Source organism: Botryllus schlosseri, chromosome 9, assembly GCF_051294905.1.
Source record: "Botryllus schlosseri isolate E-star chromosome 9, Bs_hap1, whole genome shotgun sequence".
Taxonomy (NCBI): domain Eukaryota; kingdom Metazoa; phylum Chordata; class Ascidiacea; order Stolidobranchia; family Styelidae; genus Botryllus; species Botryllus schlosseri.
In genome coordinates this window covers 12,914,374-12,933,967 of record NC_137244.1, presented here as the reverse complement: position 1 = coordinate 12,933,967, position 19,594 = coordinate 12,914,374, and the positions used below count along the sequence as shown (strand labels likewise).

The 19,594-nt window shown below is 40.8% G+C and overlaps 1 protein-coding gene across 1 annotated transcript in view; it reads left to right on the top strand.

Moving 5' to 3' along the window:
- The first annotated feature begins 13,168 nt into the window (after positions 1-13,168).
- The window catches only part of LOC145446920 (ras GTPase-activating-like protein IQGAP1), a 56,887-nt gene continuing 50,461 nt past the window's right edge, over positions 13,169-19,594 (top strand). The window contains exon 1 of the mRNA XM_080325295.1: positions 13,169-13,777. Coding sequence (XP_080181421.1) covers positions 13,732-13,777 — 46 coding nt within the window. The 5' untranslated portion in view covers positions 13,169-13,731. The remainder of the gene's footprint in view (positions 13,778-19,594) is intronic.

The window sequence follows — 19,594 nt, the reverse complement described above, 5'->3', positions numbered from 1 at the left end:
TTTCGATATAACACCAGCGTTCGATTGTAAGAAATGAAGTCGCAACTATACGTTGATCAGACTTTCAAATCTCGTATACTCAAACATATTATGTTAATCTCAAATCACCTGCACCGAGTGGTAATTACTTTTGTCTTACAAAATATATCGCATAGTAATCTCTTTGTCTTGTGGTATAGTAACGACTTTTACAGTTGAACAAAAAAGACGAGTTGGTGGTATATGCCTAAAACCGAACTTGCTATGGATTTTAGATTGTAGCGATTGTATGGACTCGTGTATGCTTGGCTGTTTTCATACTGATACTGCTTGAGTTGGTTGGGTAAGTTACAAACGGATTGACTTGACAATGTTTTCGTGGTTGACTCTTTGAATATGGTAAGATGGTAAGATGGTAAGATGTCGAGATGTAATACTATTTCCGTACACTCAATTACAACAAAACATAACCCGCATTCAAATAAGCCGTAAGCTACAAGTGGATTTAAAACTTGACGCTGTTTTGTGGTTAACTCAAGTCAGTGGTCATATTTGTGTTGATTTCAGGAATGATCATGACGAGTTGGTCGGGTAAATTAGTGATAGTAACTATGGCCGTACAGAGTTGCTGACATTCAAACATCTTTTACGCTGTAATATGCGGATTTTATTGTGATAAATTATTTCTCAGTTATTGTTCAGACATCCAAATCTCGCATACTCAAAATATAATATGTTTATGTCAAGTCATTTATGTGTCGATTAGTAAATAGCTTACTTTGTCTTCAGAATAGTAACGACCTTTACAATTGAATAAAAAAGACCGATCATACGAATACAACCAGGATGAATTAATTCAAATTTGTGAGTTGCAGTGATATAATCAAGTAAGTGAAAACTAGATTTTGAACACTTGTTAATGTTGTAAATAATTCTTTTGAGTATGGGAAGATGTTAAAATGTCGCTTTGACAAACGAAAAGTCGGATCGCGAATAGAGTTGCAATGTTCCATTACTTGTTTCAAATCAATGTGCGTATAATATCAATATGGGACTGTGGGAAAGTTGATGGTTGTGTTTGTCAATCCTATTTCAATTCACACTACGCCAAAGTCAAAATATTTCGTTTCGGATTATCTCAATTTACCTATAGAACATCTCGCGAATGGATTCCGACACCGTACTATAACTAGATCGCTATGTCTGATGCATTATCGCGTCACCGACGTAGGATTTTACAATTATTTCACACCTTTTTTGAATAAGCGTCAACTTCACAGAGGATTAGGGTTGGGACAGAAATAAGTGAAAATTTGTCGGTATTCGAATCACCGTCTACGCCGGCTCTGTTATTCGTTACTTATTAAATTTTACCAGCGAAATCCGGTTCTGTGACAAACTAAGTACCAAAATAGTATCTTGTGAGTGATTGGAATGTATGTAACAGCAAGTCGCGAAAGATGGTTATGTCCGAGACAATATCTTGTCAGCGATCGCGGGGTTTGCAACCTATTTCACACCTTTTTGAAGTGTTAGTTTGTGAACGCGGCTATTGTTGGTACCCCCGTCTACGCCGGTTATGTGGCAAACCAATTACCAAAATATTACATTGTCAACGATCGGCGTGTATGTAACAGCGAGTCGCGAGCGATGGTTATGTCTTAGGTATTATCTTGTGAGCGGTCGCGGGATTTTACCAATATTTCACACCTTTTTGAATAAGCGTTCACTTCACAAAGGATTAGGGTTAGAGCGGAAATAAGTGGCAATTTGTCGCTATTCAAGTTACCGACACTGGCGGTCTGTTATTCGTTACTTATTAAATCTTACGAGTGAAATCAAGCTCTGTCCCAAACTGCTTACGAAAATTTCACCGCGTGAGTGATCGATATGCCTGTAACATCAAGTCGCGTATGTCTGAGACATTATCTTGTCAGCGATCGCAGGGTTTGCAAACTATTTCACACCTATTTGGAGTGTTAATATGTGAACGCGGCTATTGTTGGTATTGGAATCGCCGTCTACGCCGGCTCCGTGGTAAACTAATTACCAAGCGACTGATTCCTAGATTTAGCAAACTATTTCACACCCTTTTTGGTGAAAGTACGACATGCCGCTAGCATTCTATCAACGAAAGTACGAATCATCGCCGCGTCCATAAGAATAACGATATATCATTGTCGTACTCGTCGTAATTTGGAATATACACATTAACTAAAGACCAATCACATGACTATTTACTTGATACATATTCAACACCGTGCCGCCGCGCCTATACCAACAACGTTAGTCAAATCATCTCTCCTGAAAGGTCACCATGTCACCGCGCCTATACCTGAAAAGGTAACCATGTCACCACGAGTTTTCGCGGTACCGTGCCGCCGCAGCCTATACCCGAAAAAGTAACGGTGCCACCCCCGCCATAAGACACAATGGCACCGTGCCACCCCCGCCATAAGAGATAAGGGTCACCGTGCCACCCCCGGTTTTCTCGGCACCGTGCCACCCCGCCCATAAGAACCCCATAGCCCGTCACGACCGATCGACTATACTACTGTCTCATACCATGTGGTTCGAACTCTCCCAAATTCACATCGGCGATTGGCAATACGGAAAATGAATGGTATTGGATTTTGTCTTAGTGCTTTGCGTGACTATAAGTAAGTCAATTGAGAATTGGATGCATACATCTGCTCACATTGAATTTAGTACTGAACCCAGTTATTAGTTTAACATGAATGTATTCCAAACAAAGAAACTCGTGTTATATAACGTTAATGTTAGGTTGTAAACCACAACACGAGATGGTATCATCCTTTATGATACGATGAAGAAATATTCTGGCGATTTAATTTTGTAGCTCCCAAATACAAGTATATTTAGTTATTCATTTGGTGCACAATGCTTCAAAACTGATATTATGTACAAGGGGCTCTCACTCTCAATCAAAAGTGACATACAGTGCCTCCTTCGATTTTCACACGCGGTGCACTGCGGGATATAATACCTAATTCGAAACATTTTGTTGAAAATAACCCTAGCCAGTGTGACGGCAGTGTTATAAATAACGAAAAATTGGCGATCTAAAAGTACGCGCAATTCGTTTTATATGAAGTTTTATGTCTGCAGGTGCGTGTGATCAACATGTCAGAGCCTTCATAATGTGACGTCTAACCCGCCTTGTCAAAACGTCAATCTCATCTGGTATTCGTGTAAAGCCAAGGATCTTCCGAAATTTAGTTACGTACGACAGCCATGTCATAATCATGAATAAAAACGAGAATTATTATAGAGGTGCTTCAAACACCCATATTCAAGCTTCTATGGTATAATGCACCACAACCTAATTGTACGTAGATTTTAGTATAACGTATCGCAAATGACGTCTGCGATAAAAAGAAGTTAGACATAACAAGCAACCTTAGCAGCTTGTTTTACGTTTATTGCAAGAAATGACCCTTGGGGTGTAGGCTACTGTAAAGCCTGTCATGTGGCGGCTCCACGAGACGACTTGCGCCAACAGAGTTGAGTATTGACATAAACGTGTTATTCATGTTAATTGTTCAGAAAATATGATAAACATCTGCCCAATAATGCCTTTAAAAGCACGCATTTCAACGTATCGGGTATACAGCGCAACAGCACTCATAAATACAAGATGATTCGAGACTACGAAGGCAAAAACTGACCAAGTCGCATGACATGCTGCGACCAGACTATCCGGAAGCGATCCGGGATGTAGTGCTGGATTGTTTGCAAAGCAACTACAAGCAGGGCGCACGGAAACGATATATGCTCGACGTTGGCTGCGTTGGCGGTAAGGCCACGCAGTTATTCACGACTGGCTTTAATGAAATTACAGGCATTAATATAAGCCAGGCTCAGATATCTGTTGCACGGAAGAATTTACAAAATCGAAACAATGTTCGCTTCCAGGTAGTGTATGATAATCGCTTTCCAGTTTAATCCAATTCGGTTGATGTGGTTCTTTGCGCGACTGTGCTACATATATGAACCTGGATCTATTTCTTGAGGTGTGCGATAGAGTTTTAGTACAAGGCGGGATCGTTGCAATTCTTTTTTCCCCGCCACAAATCTTGAAGACTTCTAGCGGACGAATAATCGGCGACGTATACTGCGAAACTTCAAAGTATCACAAAGCTATGAACAGATTTTTTTGGAACTGCGGCATAGATAAGGCCACTCGAAATCATTGTCTGAATCGTTACCAATCTATCTTCAGCAGAATCGCAAACCCGACCAAGCGATGGGAGACGGAAATAAGTGTGGAGTATGAACACTGAACACACCTTGCAAGAGTTCCTGCCATTCCACGCGACGTATGGTGGATATAACGCGATGCGTTATGAGAATTCGCGAGTCTTTGTGCGAAATATTTCGAGAAAATAGAATCGTATGCGAAGATAATACGAGATTTTATTCGACGTTCGTCTACCCAATTATGATCGTAAACAAATTGGGCGAAGCATGAAAGACCTGTGATCGTATCGGCAAATATATTTTTTCAGTAAGTAGCCTACATACTAAATTCAAACAAGGCTCCATTGCTCATTGCACAAGTGTTCTGTCTTGTTTTCAGTATTCATTTCGATGGCGTTGTACTCCGCATTGTACATTAGGGTTGTCCATAATTTGGAAATTCTTCAAAATGCTCCGTTGTAATGTCTCATTCTATAGATTATTGATAAAAAAAAACAACGAGGCAAAAAGAGGCTCACGGGAAAGCCGTTAAGATTTCGTGCAAAGCGTTTGAAAGTAGCTGCCGAAGAATGGGCGTGCCACCGACCATAGAACGGCGAGGAGACTAGTAATCACGAAACCACGACCCTTGATTGGATAATAGGCTATGCTTCAATGATCACGACAGCAGCAGCTTGCTGATTAGGTGATCAATTGCTCATCTATTCTCTGTGGGCTACACAATTTTGGACTACTTAAATTGCTTTTCCTATTTACACTAGTAGGCCTACTTACTCAAGCGGATGCACATTTGATTTTGTAAAGTTGCAACTATAGTTTTGGATAAGTTTTTGCAGCGAAATAGCTCCTGTATCATGATAACTGAATATTTCCCTGGAAATTGCAATATTCGCATTTTCATTATAATCACTTTGTGTTACGATGGTACATTCGGAAGTAGCCACAGCTGTTTGCGACCTCTCGACAAAATCGACTTTTTGAAAATATTTACTTGAGTACTTTTGAGACTTGCGTTGCTTAACGCTTGCTCAGCTTCTTGGAGATACAGAACTTCAATATAAAATGAATAGTATATAATCGTTGAGTTATAATTTTCATCTGAACAAGTTACACACAACAATGCGATAAGACACAATGCGATGTCCGAACGACACGCCGTTGCGATCCTTTTTAGATTGACATCCCCCTCGGCCTAGAGTGCCTGATGTAACAGTTCTTTTCGATGTTGATCTTTTAAAGCCGCGGCCCTTTCTAGTTCTTTCATTCCTTGTGAGTGCTTTCTTTCGTCGGGTCTTTTTCTGAGCTTTTTTTTTTATCGCCGTAAGAACGGCGACTGCTGGGGAAGAGGAGCCCAGATGAACCGGAATCGAGGCCGCCCGATTCGTGGGCGTCTATCGTTACCACTACGCTATCTCCCCCAATATTTTCGTAAAATCAATAAATATTAGAGTATTTTGAGGCAGATGAATGCCACGAGTTAGTGTCCATGCATGTCATGATTTTACAGGGTTGCAACTAAGTCACCGCAGGCTCCGAGTCACAAGTCAATCTCACTTTTATAGTTTTGACTCTAGTCAAGTCGAGTCATTTTCATTTCACCACCGAGTCAAGTCCGAGTCCAAGTCATCGAGCAGAGGCTCGAGTCCGAGTCATGGTAATTTGACTCGAATCCGAGTCCAAGTCATTGTGTGGACTGCTCAGTTTCCAGTTAAAGTCTTCTTAAACCCACTTTTACAACTCTGTTTGGTGATATCAAATGGTTCGCATTTATAATATACTAATTTTCCTCACTTTTAACAGTTTCTGGTCGCGTTTTCAAGTACCAGTACTAATAGACGAAATCCCGATAGAGGGTGGTTACTTTACTGTTCTTCGAAATTACAATGAAATATCGGTATTGGCCGTCTGAGTCTCGAGTCATATGACTTGGTTCGAGTCATGAGCAATGACTCGAGTCCAAGTCGAGTCAATACACACATTGACTCGAGTCGAGTCGAGTCATTTCCGTATTTTGAGAAAATGACTCGAGTCAAGTCGAGTCATCAGTAGGGCGGATTTTTTTTTACCTAAAAAATGGAAGATTTTGACCTAAAAAATCACAATTTTGACTTTTTTGACCTAAACGAACTGAATTTTGACCAAATTTTGACCTAACGTATGCAAATTAGGTGTTTTCCCACATAATGTTAAAATTGTACCACTTATCTTCATTTCTGGTGGGATGTGGTTGTCCTAACGAAGTAGTTTGACCTGAAAAAACGTTTTGGGCTCAGAAACAAGCAACTTTTTTCACGAAAAAAACAATATTTTAACGAAATCTGACCCTATGAAGAATTCCAGTAGTTACAATATGTATTATGGTAGAAATAAAAATAAAAATTGTAGTGCAACGAGAGATACTTTCCTACATTCTTTGGTAGAAAATGCATGTCCTTACTAAGAAGCTTGCCAAGAACGTTTAACAGTAGCAGTTGTTGGCTGACAACACTCAAGTTGTGCGATGTGCGTGCACTGCTGGTGACACACCGTGTTGCTTCATTCTGACAATGCTGTCAACATCACAATTTTTCATCATGCGCTTCCTAATATAAGAATGATGCAATGCCCAAAAAGTATTTCTTGAGTTAGGATATTGCGGTACGTTTACCATATCACCATGTCTACCTATTTGTTTTATTTGACCGTTTATGATTCACAATGAGCAGACAATTAGCCGTTTACAGCAGTAGGCCTATAAAATAGGCTACAAGCTATAAAATATCAAATGGTAAGTTCACCGACAGTGCAAAATCTACGATACAGACAAAATGCAGACGTCAAAAAATCTTGACTCAATGAAAAATTTTGACAACTTTTGACCTAACGCTACAATTTTGACAAAATTTTGACAAATTTTGACATGTCAAAAAAAACCGCCCTAGTCATCAGACAATCGCGACTCGAGTCGAGTCATGACTCGAGTCATTACAACCCTGTGATATGACTCGAGTCCAAGTCGAGTCAATACACAGATTGACTCGAGTCGAGTCGAGTCATTTCCGTATTTTGAGAAAATGACTCGAGTCAAGTCGAGTCATCAGAAAATACAACAGTACCAGTAGATACACTAGAGTAGCCCGAGGTCGTTGGGTTGATTGAGTCTAGAGGTGTCAGTTCAGTATGCGAGTTGGGGACTGTTAGTTCCGGACATTTCCGTTCCAGGACACACGAAGACATATAAAGTAGGCTACATCCGACTCTGCATATTTCGCCCCCAAAATGGTTGACGGCCATAAAATTGACGTATGTATTCCGAAGCCTTCGATATCGATTTTCGGGTGCTTAAATGGATGGCGCATAATGATGATCATGTCCATGCATTCAGACCCCGCTGACACACTACAGAAGTACTGAAAAAGGTGGGTAATGAGGGACTCGAGGCGAAGTGATGACCTTTTTTTAGTCAACACAACAAGATTTCAAAATTTGGAGGGCATTTTCAACGAAAGCAATCGGTGGCAGCATATGCTCAATGCTCATACGCCACTGCTCCGACATAAATGGGACTGGCTCAGGAAATTATCGCCACGCCTCTGGTTAAAAAGTGCTAATTTGAAATCGCACGAGACTGATCAAAGGAGTTTTTTAAAATTAGTTCTGGTATGTATGTATCAACTATTCCAATTTTTAAAGTGGCGTCAATCTTTGCCAGAGGCTCATTTGCGTCATCGAATATTTCACCCCCCAGATATTTTTTCTGGCTACGCAGTTGATAGGAGGATGCCGAACGACCAACCGGTTGGGGCCTCTTGAACTGGCATCCTCGACCTAGCGCCCGATGTCACAGTCTTCTTCGATGTCATTCTTTATTCGTCGGTCATTTTTAGAAGCTATTTCTTGCTCTTTTTCTTTCTGTCGCCGTAAGAACAGCGACAGCGTAGTCTAATAGCAAATCGTGGGAGGCGCGAAGAAAACTTGGAAAATTGGAGTCATTTTTCGTGGAAATACCGTATTTTACAATGATGGGAGCCCCCTTCCATATGGACACCCTCTCCATCATGTACTTATGCCGTCGGGTTCCCTAGACTCTAAGACACTGCTTACTAGTTATTGGTATACATGCACGTTAAATTAATTCAGTAATGTTATTCATTCGTTCAATATACATTGCTTTCACCGACCCCCTGAAACCATATCACGGATCGTCCTAAGTCCTAACCCAAGGTTAGAATATGACATATTTATGTAGATTGTAGATTCTCTAATTGATAACCAACGGGAGTCGGTTACCTCTTGCACTCCACCTTGCGATGCTTCGTCACGCCCGTGAAATAATAAAAAGTTTGCATTAGCGCGAAGCACGACAAATGATTGAAACTTGAGCGCTGCACTCGCGGTAATTTTGCCTGATTTTTAATTCAAGTTTTTGATTCCGTGTTGGGTCGTCTAGTAAGTTGTATTCAAAAGATTTGAGATTTGAGATAGCTCGGCCCGATATCACAGTGTATTATTTTTCTATCATCCGAAAGTGCGGTGCTAGCTGCTAGTGATGGGTTTACACGGTACCGTATGTTGCGATACCTGGTAATTATGTAGCCTTTACTACATTGTTAGTACGTTACCAGACAAATCCAGTTCAACATTTTCACTGATAAGCCAATTTAATGACTTAGGAAACTTTCAATGCAGCCAAGAAGAGTCTATAGAAGCCACCATTTTTCAGAAACGATGTAGGCTAATTCAAAAAACGCTAAGATACGATTTTATGTCCTTCTGGATTTTGGTAATTTTGGTAAATCCATCAACGTCTGTATGCAAGCAAGTTAGAGTCCTAATTGCCGCATCATTTTTATCACCACTCATTATATCTGCACGCTGCGCTCAATTCCACTCGATGCAATGATTTTGATGCACCAATCTTGCAGTCCAGTAATTGGAAAAATATTTATGTTACAAAATTCCCAACTTGATTAACTATCTTGAAACATGTCTGACGCTTTGGTCAATTTGAGAGCTATGGTTCAGAATAATCTTGTTTGGTCTCAGTTTGCACTACGGTATGGCAGTTTCACCAGTTTGAAGCATAATAAAATAAAAGTGACTAAACCAATGTAATGCCACAGAAAAAAATGTATATCATTAGGGAGTGATGAACTGTTGAAACTCATGTACAGGATCAATTTGAATGGTGCTCACCTAGTCAACCAAGTCAACATCTGTACAGTTGACTTGATCTCGAGATGAATCAGACTGATGTATTAAGTCAGATTTGAGCGTATGAGTCAGATACAGTATTGGTCAATTACACTAGCAATATGGTATGCATTAGGTGTACAGTGTACATGCACAAAAGTCCTGCAGTTACAGGGTATAGTCTTAACACTTGCCATAACGTTGACCCCTGTAGTAAAACTCAATACCGTACTGAATTTATTGGCAAATGAGAATAGAATTACATAAATTGGTAATCACTATCCAATAATATACCAGTACCAATATTGATTCAATTTAGATCACATAAGATAGTTACACATCTATAGTTACTGCAACTGCCCACTGCCCATGTAAATTGCCATCTCGACTGCTGTCACCTGGCATTATTCACATGTCACATTCTAAATACTGCTATAACACAACTGTATGTTAGTTCGAGTGAACTTTGATTTGACTCGTTTGAGACTTTATATATGTTATTGACTTGTAGTTATACGCCAAAAGCTTATTTCCAACTGCTAAAGCCTAAAGTCTTGTCAAAGTAGGAAGAATCACGAACAAGGTCTGTATGAATGTATACAGTAAAGGAATTCTGTCTTACCATGCAATCTCATATGCAATATAAATGTCCATCGTATTCATCGTGTCCCAATATCACCAAATAGGACTATTATAATTATGCAATCATTGGAATCTGCTTTAAGCCCTGTTGCCTCATGTAGGCTTCCACCATTACATAGCCCAACTCTGGAAGTCTCAGACTTGTGTGCTGATACAAATCAAATCATAGGATGTATGGTGTTTGTTTGAATAACTGTTTTTATCTAAAATCACTGATATAGTGGTCCTGAACATTTCAACCCATTCGCAATACTCACGACTAAAAATATGTCCCGATTGTGCAGAAAATTTTGGTCTCCATCCCTGTTTCAACTGGTAGTATCATGCTCACATGCATGATAAATCTTCAATGTTTGGAGGAAAATGCATGGAAGTCTGCTGATATTCATTTTCATCGGCATCAGTTCTGCACAAATATTATACAGTTTCAGCTAATGAAAAGTAGATTCATCTACTTGTATGGCTTGCTCAAGTGGTTATGTTTTTAAGCTACTTCTACTTTATAAAACTACTTACTTTTAGCACTTTGAATTTTGTAACTTTACAAAGTAGAAAGTAGTTATGAGATATAATTGCATGACTTTGATGAGTGAAATTGTCATGGCAACGAGAGCTCATGTGTCACCATAACGTAACAGAGTATAATATATTTTCGGAAAATGCACAGGTCTACTTGCAGTGTCATTGGTTATTATATTATTCAGCATCAAAGATATACCTTGTAATTTTGAGAGGGCCCACCTTGGATTAAGTGCCAAAGCACCCTTCGACCATATCAACTTTTTGAAACTACTACTGCTTGAGTACTTTCAGACTTCCTTTTTGTAGTAACACTTGGAAGTAGTTTTATGGCATGTCCTTGTAAATGCTTCTTCGACTTGTAATTGAGTAGTAATTTACAGCATTTTTTCTACTCCTAATTGGGTAGCAACGGTAGGGCTACCATATTTTGAAATCTGGAAAAGAGGACACATTTTACAAACAACAAAACCTAAAAAATCAGACGAGAAAACGGGTGATCTGAAAATTTTTATCGCAAATATCGTTGTGTTGACTAAAAAAAGGGTCATTTTATCAAATCGGCTCCCGAATGACCCGCTCTAACATCAGATTTTGTTCCGTCGCTGCTGTCGAAATACAGTTTTTGCCCTTTTTTAGTTGTGCCTGTACAGTAGGGGTATTCAAAAATGACTTTTTGCTCAAATTGTACTGGCTACTTGATGAAATTGTTAGGTTACCTAATTAAATGCTGCTCACGCCACCGAATTTGGTTCGATTCCAACCAGTATCCCCATTGTTACAAGAGAAGAAAGTTATTTATTTATTATGTAAAAATGAATAAAAAGGTTTTCAAAATTTTCTTTTCACCCCATTAAATTCTTAGGTTGTCTATAGAAACGATGCTCATAGATTTGACTCAATTCCAACCAGTGGAAGCGGAGGTATTGTAGTTGAAAAATTTGGATTTTAATAAAATAGTCTTTACAGTGGCAAATTCTTTAATTATTTATTGTAGTTCTGCCCACAGTAAATACTATGATTAGAAATCTCAAATTTTGAACATCAATAACTTCGTTTCTACTAGTTCGAATTGAGTCAAATTCGTTGTGCATCGTTGTTAATTAAAGTTAGCCAATATCGCTACACCGAACGGTGGAACTGCCTACGTTTCGAACGCCATGCTGCGTGGTATCAAAATATCAAAGTTTATCTCTGGACGGGCACAAGGCATTGATACCAATGTGTGAACCGCTTCCCTTCATAATATTGCCCGAATACTTTATACAGGCCGCGTCTGCAAACAATTGTTACGTACGCCGGTTGCTTGTTTATCCGAGTTTAGATCCGTGATGTGCATGAGCTAAGCGTTTTCACTGCGTCAGCCGTATTGCGAGTGTGTGTTGCGCCTGTACTAGTTGCAATGGACATTTCGATGTCTCTTCAGACGTAGATTTGCACAGGTGTCAGTTTTTACGGTAAACGAATTTGAACGAGGCGGATCACTAACTTTTTCGCCAAAGAGTTGCAGTATCCTAAAAACTATCTTATGATATTCTTTCGCAAAATGCTTACACTATATCACCGTCATATGAATGGCGAACTGAAGAGTTGTCTTGTTTCCGGGAGGCGTTGATATTGAAAGTGTGTACTGCGAAAGTATAAACTGCTAACAAACCATTGCGTATGGCCGGACTATCCTGTAGGTAGCGTTGAGTTAACGGCTGGTATATCATTTCCGGAATCTGGGAAGCTGTGCGCGTTATTTGAATCGAAAGAAACAATTGAGAACGCTATCCAGCTACTGTCGACAGTTCTTCAAACACTTGTGCGGTTCTATATTGGCTATACTAAGCGTAGTAAATTGTTGGAAGTTATTATGGAAGGTTTAACGGTAGACGATACCTCAGGCGAAAACAGCGATGGCGGCGGGTTACGATGGTATCGGTTTTGCTGTGTGGCATGCTGATGAAGTTAGTAGAGGGATGTTAGTACAGCTTGTGTTGCGGTGGTACATTGTCAAGTGAATGCAAGCTTAGTTTACGGTCGGCATTGCTTACATATTACGAATTCCATTGCACGCCATCCATTTTTTGGCGATCCTCGTGAAAAGTACAAAATCTGGTACGCGTGGTGAGTTACCCGACTTAGTTGATGATGGTAAACTTCATATGGTTTTGTGTATGTGCTAGGCTGTATTCAATCCGCACTTGTTCTAAATGTATCAGTTAAGAATGTTACCTTTGGGAAACCTCTACAATACGCGACTTGCGTATCACCGCCGATTCTAACATCCGGTCAACATGTAGCCTACGATTGTACGTGTTTAGTGTTTATGCACACATGTACGCCTGACATTTATGTATTCCGCTTATTCGATCAGGAAATTAAACAGACATACGACTTCACGCAACGGCTCAGCGATGGGCGAAGGCAGTAGCGACTTGTTTGCGAGATATTATAGTGGCCGATCAAGGTCAATTTGTAGTAGTAATGATATGACGCGTGCCTTCGTTTTCTCGAATTGTCTCGGCCCTGATTACCTTGTGACGTATCCGTACGATGGCGTATAATCAAAACTTTACGTGTCGCGGTTTTCAAGGTTATTTTGACGTACTTTATCGCTTCCAGCGAAAACATTTAGCTCCAATTTTGGACCGCTTTGTTAGCGCGAGTCCACGAAACGACACGACGAGAGCTGATGTCAGTGGGAGAATATAAGTGTTGTAAATGACGTTTCTATTTACGCCTTTTGGGATTTCGTATGATTTGTGAGGCAGTAGTGCTTGGTTTAGGGAATCTTAGTATGACTGGGGACGCGATTGGTGAAGTTTGCTAATTTCAGTATGCTACTAGTTGTCAAGTTTGTTGTCGTCTACGACTTGTCGATAAGTCGAAATGTATTTTCAAGTGGAGTTTCGAGTGATGCAGGTTTGAGTTGAATGCGATCTTGCGCACAATTCCTGCCCGTTAAATTGTGTAATTTTGGCGGAATGTTTTACTGTGCTTCAACCATGTATTCGAAGTGGCTTACAGTTGTGTATACTGGACGAGGGGGCGTAGAAGCCTCTGCTTCCAAACCGAAAGATTCTGTTTTAATATCGCGGAACCTCTCTCCGTTTTAGATTTTGTAGTAAAATTCTGCGTTCTGCTTGTTTACGTATACTGCGACGGACACATCGAAGATAATTTAACTGGACTTACAACACACAGAGCATTATGTCTTCGGGTGTGGCGAACGGAGACATACGGGCTTCGTATGGAAGTGAGTCGTGAATATATGCTTTTCTTACATAGTCATCGCCGCATCGGTATAGAAACTGAGTGATATGCACACCGTTACGGGTAAGGCGGTTAAGAAAAGTGCGTCATGTTTTGAGCGCTAGATGTATCTTCCAATTCACGATGCACCTTTTCTCATTGAGCTTGGCAAAGGTAAAGAAAAATCGGCGGCAATCCTGCTTATGCAACGGTAATTTGGCTGAAATTGATATTTTACTATATAGCGCGGGCGATTCATAGACGACGTGTGCAATAATGAACCGCATAAGCGATTAGATGGATGGATGTCGTCCTCGTGTCACCGTAAAGTAAGACGATGCCGCAATTGCCCTATCTTCAGCGATATGTTGTTTTCTGTTGTCTGTAAGCATGGTAACGAGTGAGAATTACTGTGGGCCGTGATGTACGAAATTGCTAGCGACAGCGGCAGGTCTACTCCGATTATTCGCAAAATTATGCCATCGATATGATGTAATGCCGTATCACGGCGGAGCGCAAAATAGGAGAAAAGCTGACGCGATCATCCCCGAAAGTCTGAATTACTTTCTAAGTGCTGCGCTCTGGCCAGTCATTTCCTGCACCCGCGCCTGCGTACGCCGCGGTTGCTAGCCGCTTGCTCACGGGCATTGTGTCAAAGGTGTGGTGGCGATTTTTCGAGGGCTCGCACAAATGCGCTAGTTATCTTGCGGTTGTCGAGAGTTGGATCGCATCACGTGACTTGCGGAGGGCGCAATGACGATGTTATTATAAAATTCCACAAGAGGGCGGTAGGCCCGCCCAGATTCCATGTTTTTATTTCGGATTCATGGTCCCGCAGATTGCGGGATGCGATCGTGATCTGAGTCCATGATATTCTTAGAGACTCCGATGAGTTCATTTTAAACATGATAGATTAGTTGCTATCAGATGTTGTCGAATATTTGATATGATAATGTTGGTAGAAAACTGTTCAATTCATATCAGGTTCATTCAAAAGTTCTGTTCAATATGATTACGCAAGACTAGTTTTTATCGGATGCCATAAAATTTCGTTCAATTCATTCGTGCTGTGACTCCGTCACTGCTCTTTCTCGAATTCTAACATCAGCAATAAAATTGATCTCAATTCAGTAGGAAGAGGTCTTCTAAAAGCTTTGATGGTGTTATTCGCCCCAACGCACATTAAATGTGCTCCGTTTTTTGCACCAAGCCAAAACACCAAACCTCATTTAACGTTGAAGTTATGTCCGTGCCGATATTGCTGGTAGATGATTACATGATGCATGATTGTGTAGGCGCCAGGCGGTATCGTAGCGTCTTTCCGACTATGCGACGTTTACACGCTCTTACTTGAACGGCAGACCGAACAATAGATGTTTCTGGGAATTACATTTCTACGGTTTGTGATGAGTTTCGAGGATACGAAAATACATAAATGCACCACCCGGACGGTCATTCGACTTTTCGCCAGAATAGCACGCGCCGTCAAGTCGAATAGCTGACCTGATTTGATGCTCAGACGCAGTGCAGCGGTCGTGCAATAGGCTCGGAATAGATAAAGAACTTGCTTCGATCGGCTATCTTGAAAAGATATACGGCTCCTTGTTGGCAACGGTATATTAATTGGTAGAAATTAAGGAAGAAATCTGGTTTATCAGTCCTCCGATGATGAAGCTCGAGACGATGCTACATGCTAGGTTTCGCTGATCCGTCGGTGCTACGAAACAATCCACAGACACAATACCATTTATCTTCGCTGCGGAGATTCTTTATCATCGAAAGTTGCCCGTTTCCGGTGTTCGAAGTAATCGGAAAATTCGACTGTTCGACCCGAATCCTTGGCCGTCGATACTGGACCCGTCGTCGAGTCGGCGTTCGAGGCGTTGATTTCACAAGCATATTCGAATCAGAATTTCTTTTAAATCTCTATGCTCGTTTCTTCAATCGTCACATCACTTGACCTACCTCATTGCCAAATATGAACTAGTTTTTTTTTACCTTCATGTCCATTATACTATTCATCAAGCGGTATCAACATAACTTGTACAGTACATAATATTGTGTCACAAGCGCCTGCAAATCCAAGTCTGATACGTTTTTTAGGCAATCGCGATACACTGATAGCGATTGCTGGTATCGGAGGCTTGCTACCGCAATCCGATAAACCTCCGCTGGTTTTCAAGGTATTGTGTACGTTACGCATTTGCTTCGGCTCTGTACGCGATTGCATTGCAATTGCGCGCCTTAAAGCGCCAAGGACGTTGAATTATATCCACTGAGGAAATAGCCAATGCAAAATGTAGGCCAGATGTCGGTAATAGTATCACCAATTCCACCGTATTGATTCACGGCAGTCCTGAAACGGATTTTTCTTCGCCGTAGTACAGCGCGCGATATGATTTTGTGTATGAAGCAGGGGCTTGAGGCAAAATTTATAACAGATCTTGCACAGGATGCTCTGTAGGTAGATCACAGTGTGAATGCATATTGCATATTTACATCTAGCGATTGGTAATATCTTTATTCAATTTACGGATTAGATTGAATGGAAGCGTCCCAGGGTTTTGATAGTATCTCGAAGCAGCCAGTGTTTGATTCTGCTAGAAGCGTATGCCATTGTGTTGATCGGGTTTCTTTCAATATGAATAATGGATATATTTTATGTACAATGGTATAATATACAATTATTATTGTCTCGTAATGTAATTAATATAGGCCTATATCAAAGAGTCAAGTTCCCGGTCCAAGTACGCGTACGGCCTGAACGCGACGACATGGTGGTGTTTTAAATCATAGTGGCGTGAAATATTATACGACAGTCGATACTCTGAATCGACTTACGCTCAAACCGGAAATTCGCGCGTATGAGTTGGCAAAGGAGCGCCAGTTTTGCGCTGAGCGCAGCCGCAATCGTATGCATTCAGGGTAATGGCGAGAGCGTTATGACCGCGGTAGTTAGCAGTTATCAGGCGATGGGACGTAATTCCTGAATCGCGGGCCACGTCCAACTGTTCACGATATTACTGGAATGTTTTACACGGCTTGTTCGTTTAGTCGCGTTTTTATGGTCCGATCTTGTTATCACAAAATTCCAGGATAGCGAAATCATTTCTGGTTGGTTGTCCTGCTGCTTCCCCTCAGGAATTTTCGAACACTGGTCGTGTTGATATCGGCGTTGAAGTCTTAGCTAAACGTGTTGCCAGGAGAAACTTCTGCAAATAAATACAGTGCGGTGTAAAATACACATCGATGTCTTACTGAGTTCGGTGAGAGTCACGTTCCCAGGACAATATGTATCAGATATTTACAATTTGGTCGAAAAATAATGATGAGGTTTGAGTCGGTGTTTGCTAACCCCACTTGAAAGGTGTTCCGCCGTACCCAATGTGTAAGAATTGGAGTGGTTGATATTGCCAATATCATATCCGAGGTATTTGAAGGTTTTGCTTACAAGCGAATAGTCGTGTTAGGTGTTCGTTAGCCGCAGTTGCAATTGAATGGATGTGTTGTGCGGTTAATTTTGAAATCGGCGCTTGTACCGGCTTTGTGTTAATAATGCGATGTTGCATCTCTGAATAGTAAGCCATGGAAATACTTGTCGAGTAGTAAGCCATAGAAAGAATTGTGAATAACTTAATCTCTTGCAACCATGTATAGTTGTGCGAATTTCGACAGGCGACAGTTTACTTTTAAATCGCGAGCGGCTCTACTGTCAATAACTTGTTACGTCCCAATTTTAGTTGTTCAGTTATTGTCATATTGTACTTGTAAGTAAAACTAAAGCGTTAGGTGATCGCCCTTTAGCAAAGTAATCTATGATGTATATATTATATATGCAAAGTAATCGATTACGATTACAAACCTTGATTTCGAGGACACAATGTTTCAACTCGCTTGTACCAGCCAGAAATTCACCATGCGAGTGTGCGTTTTGAAACTGATGTTGATTCTTAGTCCAGAGTAAAGTTATTCCTAATCCGATTCGTTCTATATCCGCTTACGCTTTCATATTGCCAAATAGAATCGCTCTGGCGCATGCAATATTGCTGTTTTTCGATACTCATGTTCCTTTTAGTTCTAAGTCCTCACTAAATCTGCAGTTAACGTCCGTATTCACATAGTCGTCACTTTAAATTAGGTGCCGCCCCGTAGAATATTATCGCATATACCGTGGGTTATAAAATAGATATACTGGGACTCGTTTGCTATCCTGAATAGATGACACGTGGTACGGGAAATGGAACGGGTAAACGATTAAACTCACCTATCAACATGAGAATATCTTTTCAATACAGGCAGGCAGGTAGCAGCGAGGAAAGGGCGCTTTCATGTTAACTGCTTTTGGGGTTGTCAGTGTAATGAAATCGCGCTCAAATCATGACTTTTTCTGTTACTCCCCCCCCCAAAATTCAACTGCGCCCGAGGTCATTGGCTGCACTGCTAGTTCATGTAGTATTCGATGATATATCTCACAAGTCTCAATCTGCCGCGGCACAAAGGCCTGGGAAGTCGGCGTCAAATTATACCAATCTCCTATTATGCCGACGCTGTAGTCCGGGTAATACTACCCTTCCGAGAAGGTATCGAATATAATAGCAAACCATGAAAGGAGTGGATGTTGTTGAAGTAGTTTTCAATCCGCTTTCATGTAACACCATATTTGCCATTCCAACGCCTGGTACACACATATGAGTCCGACGGGATACCAGGATAAGGTATGAGACAGATTGCGTGTTTCACATCGCTTTCGTAAAATCCGTATCCCGAACGTGTCGGTAAACAAAATTGGTCTTATGCGCTGCGGCCGGCGCCCTGTGTACAGAATTAGACGATTTTCAGATTTTTCCTACAGAATAGAATTATAATTTTTGATTTCTCTAAAACTTTGATATCAGGCTTAGATCATGTCGAGTCAGAATCCGTTCTCATAAACATTAGAATGACAAATTTCTGTTCACGAAACTTTGATTGTTTCGCAGTGTTAGTTCTTTTGTACCTCTGTAGCGTTTTTTAGAAAAACCATAATTTCGATTTGAATTAAAATTAGAGCATATAAACATTTCACAAATTCGATTATAATTACATTACCCGCAATCCGAATAGATTTGATAACTCGTGTCCGTGGAAACGGATTAATACTCACCGTCTGTGGAGTGTCCAGATTTTTATGTAGACTATAGTGCTTAGCGGAAAGGGAGTTGAGCAATACTATGTTGTTCGATAGTGTATAGTTTTTCGGCATTGATAACAGATAACATCGTATTTTCCAATCTTGAAGCCCACGGTTACTGACTCCGTCTACCGTCATTGCGTAGTATCTTTGTTTCGTGAGAAGAGGTAAACAGGTTTCGTCTCGAAATTGCGTTAGTTCTAAGTACCTTTAAAATTATTCATGCCAAATCAGCGATGATTCATACCTGCGATTTTCGTCGGTTCGCCCGTTAACTCAGCATTTACGACGCGAGCTAATTGCCGTCAAATCGCCCGTTGCGTCAAGTGAACGACGTTAGACATTGCGTCGTAATGACACGCGGAGCCCCGTCGCCCGTGGGGCCTCCTATGATTTATGAGCCGTTTATTCGATCGATGCACCGATAATAATCGAATCGGATGAATCCGAGTCGGAAGGATATCGAAATCCGAAGCGATGCGAATCAGCCGAATCGGCAATGTGTTTCGTTGAAATCGTTCCCGGGGGCTGGGAAACCAACTGAGTTTGGCTTGGGATTTGCGTGTGACATTCGGTTCGTGTTTTTAGTATCGGTATCAGTGTTATTAATATTTTGTCGAGTCTCAATTATTCGTAAGGTTTCTCCATGTA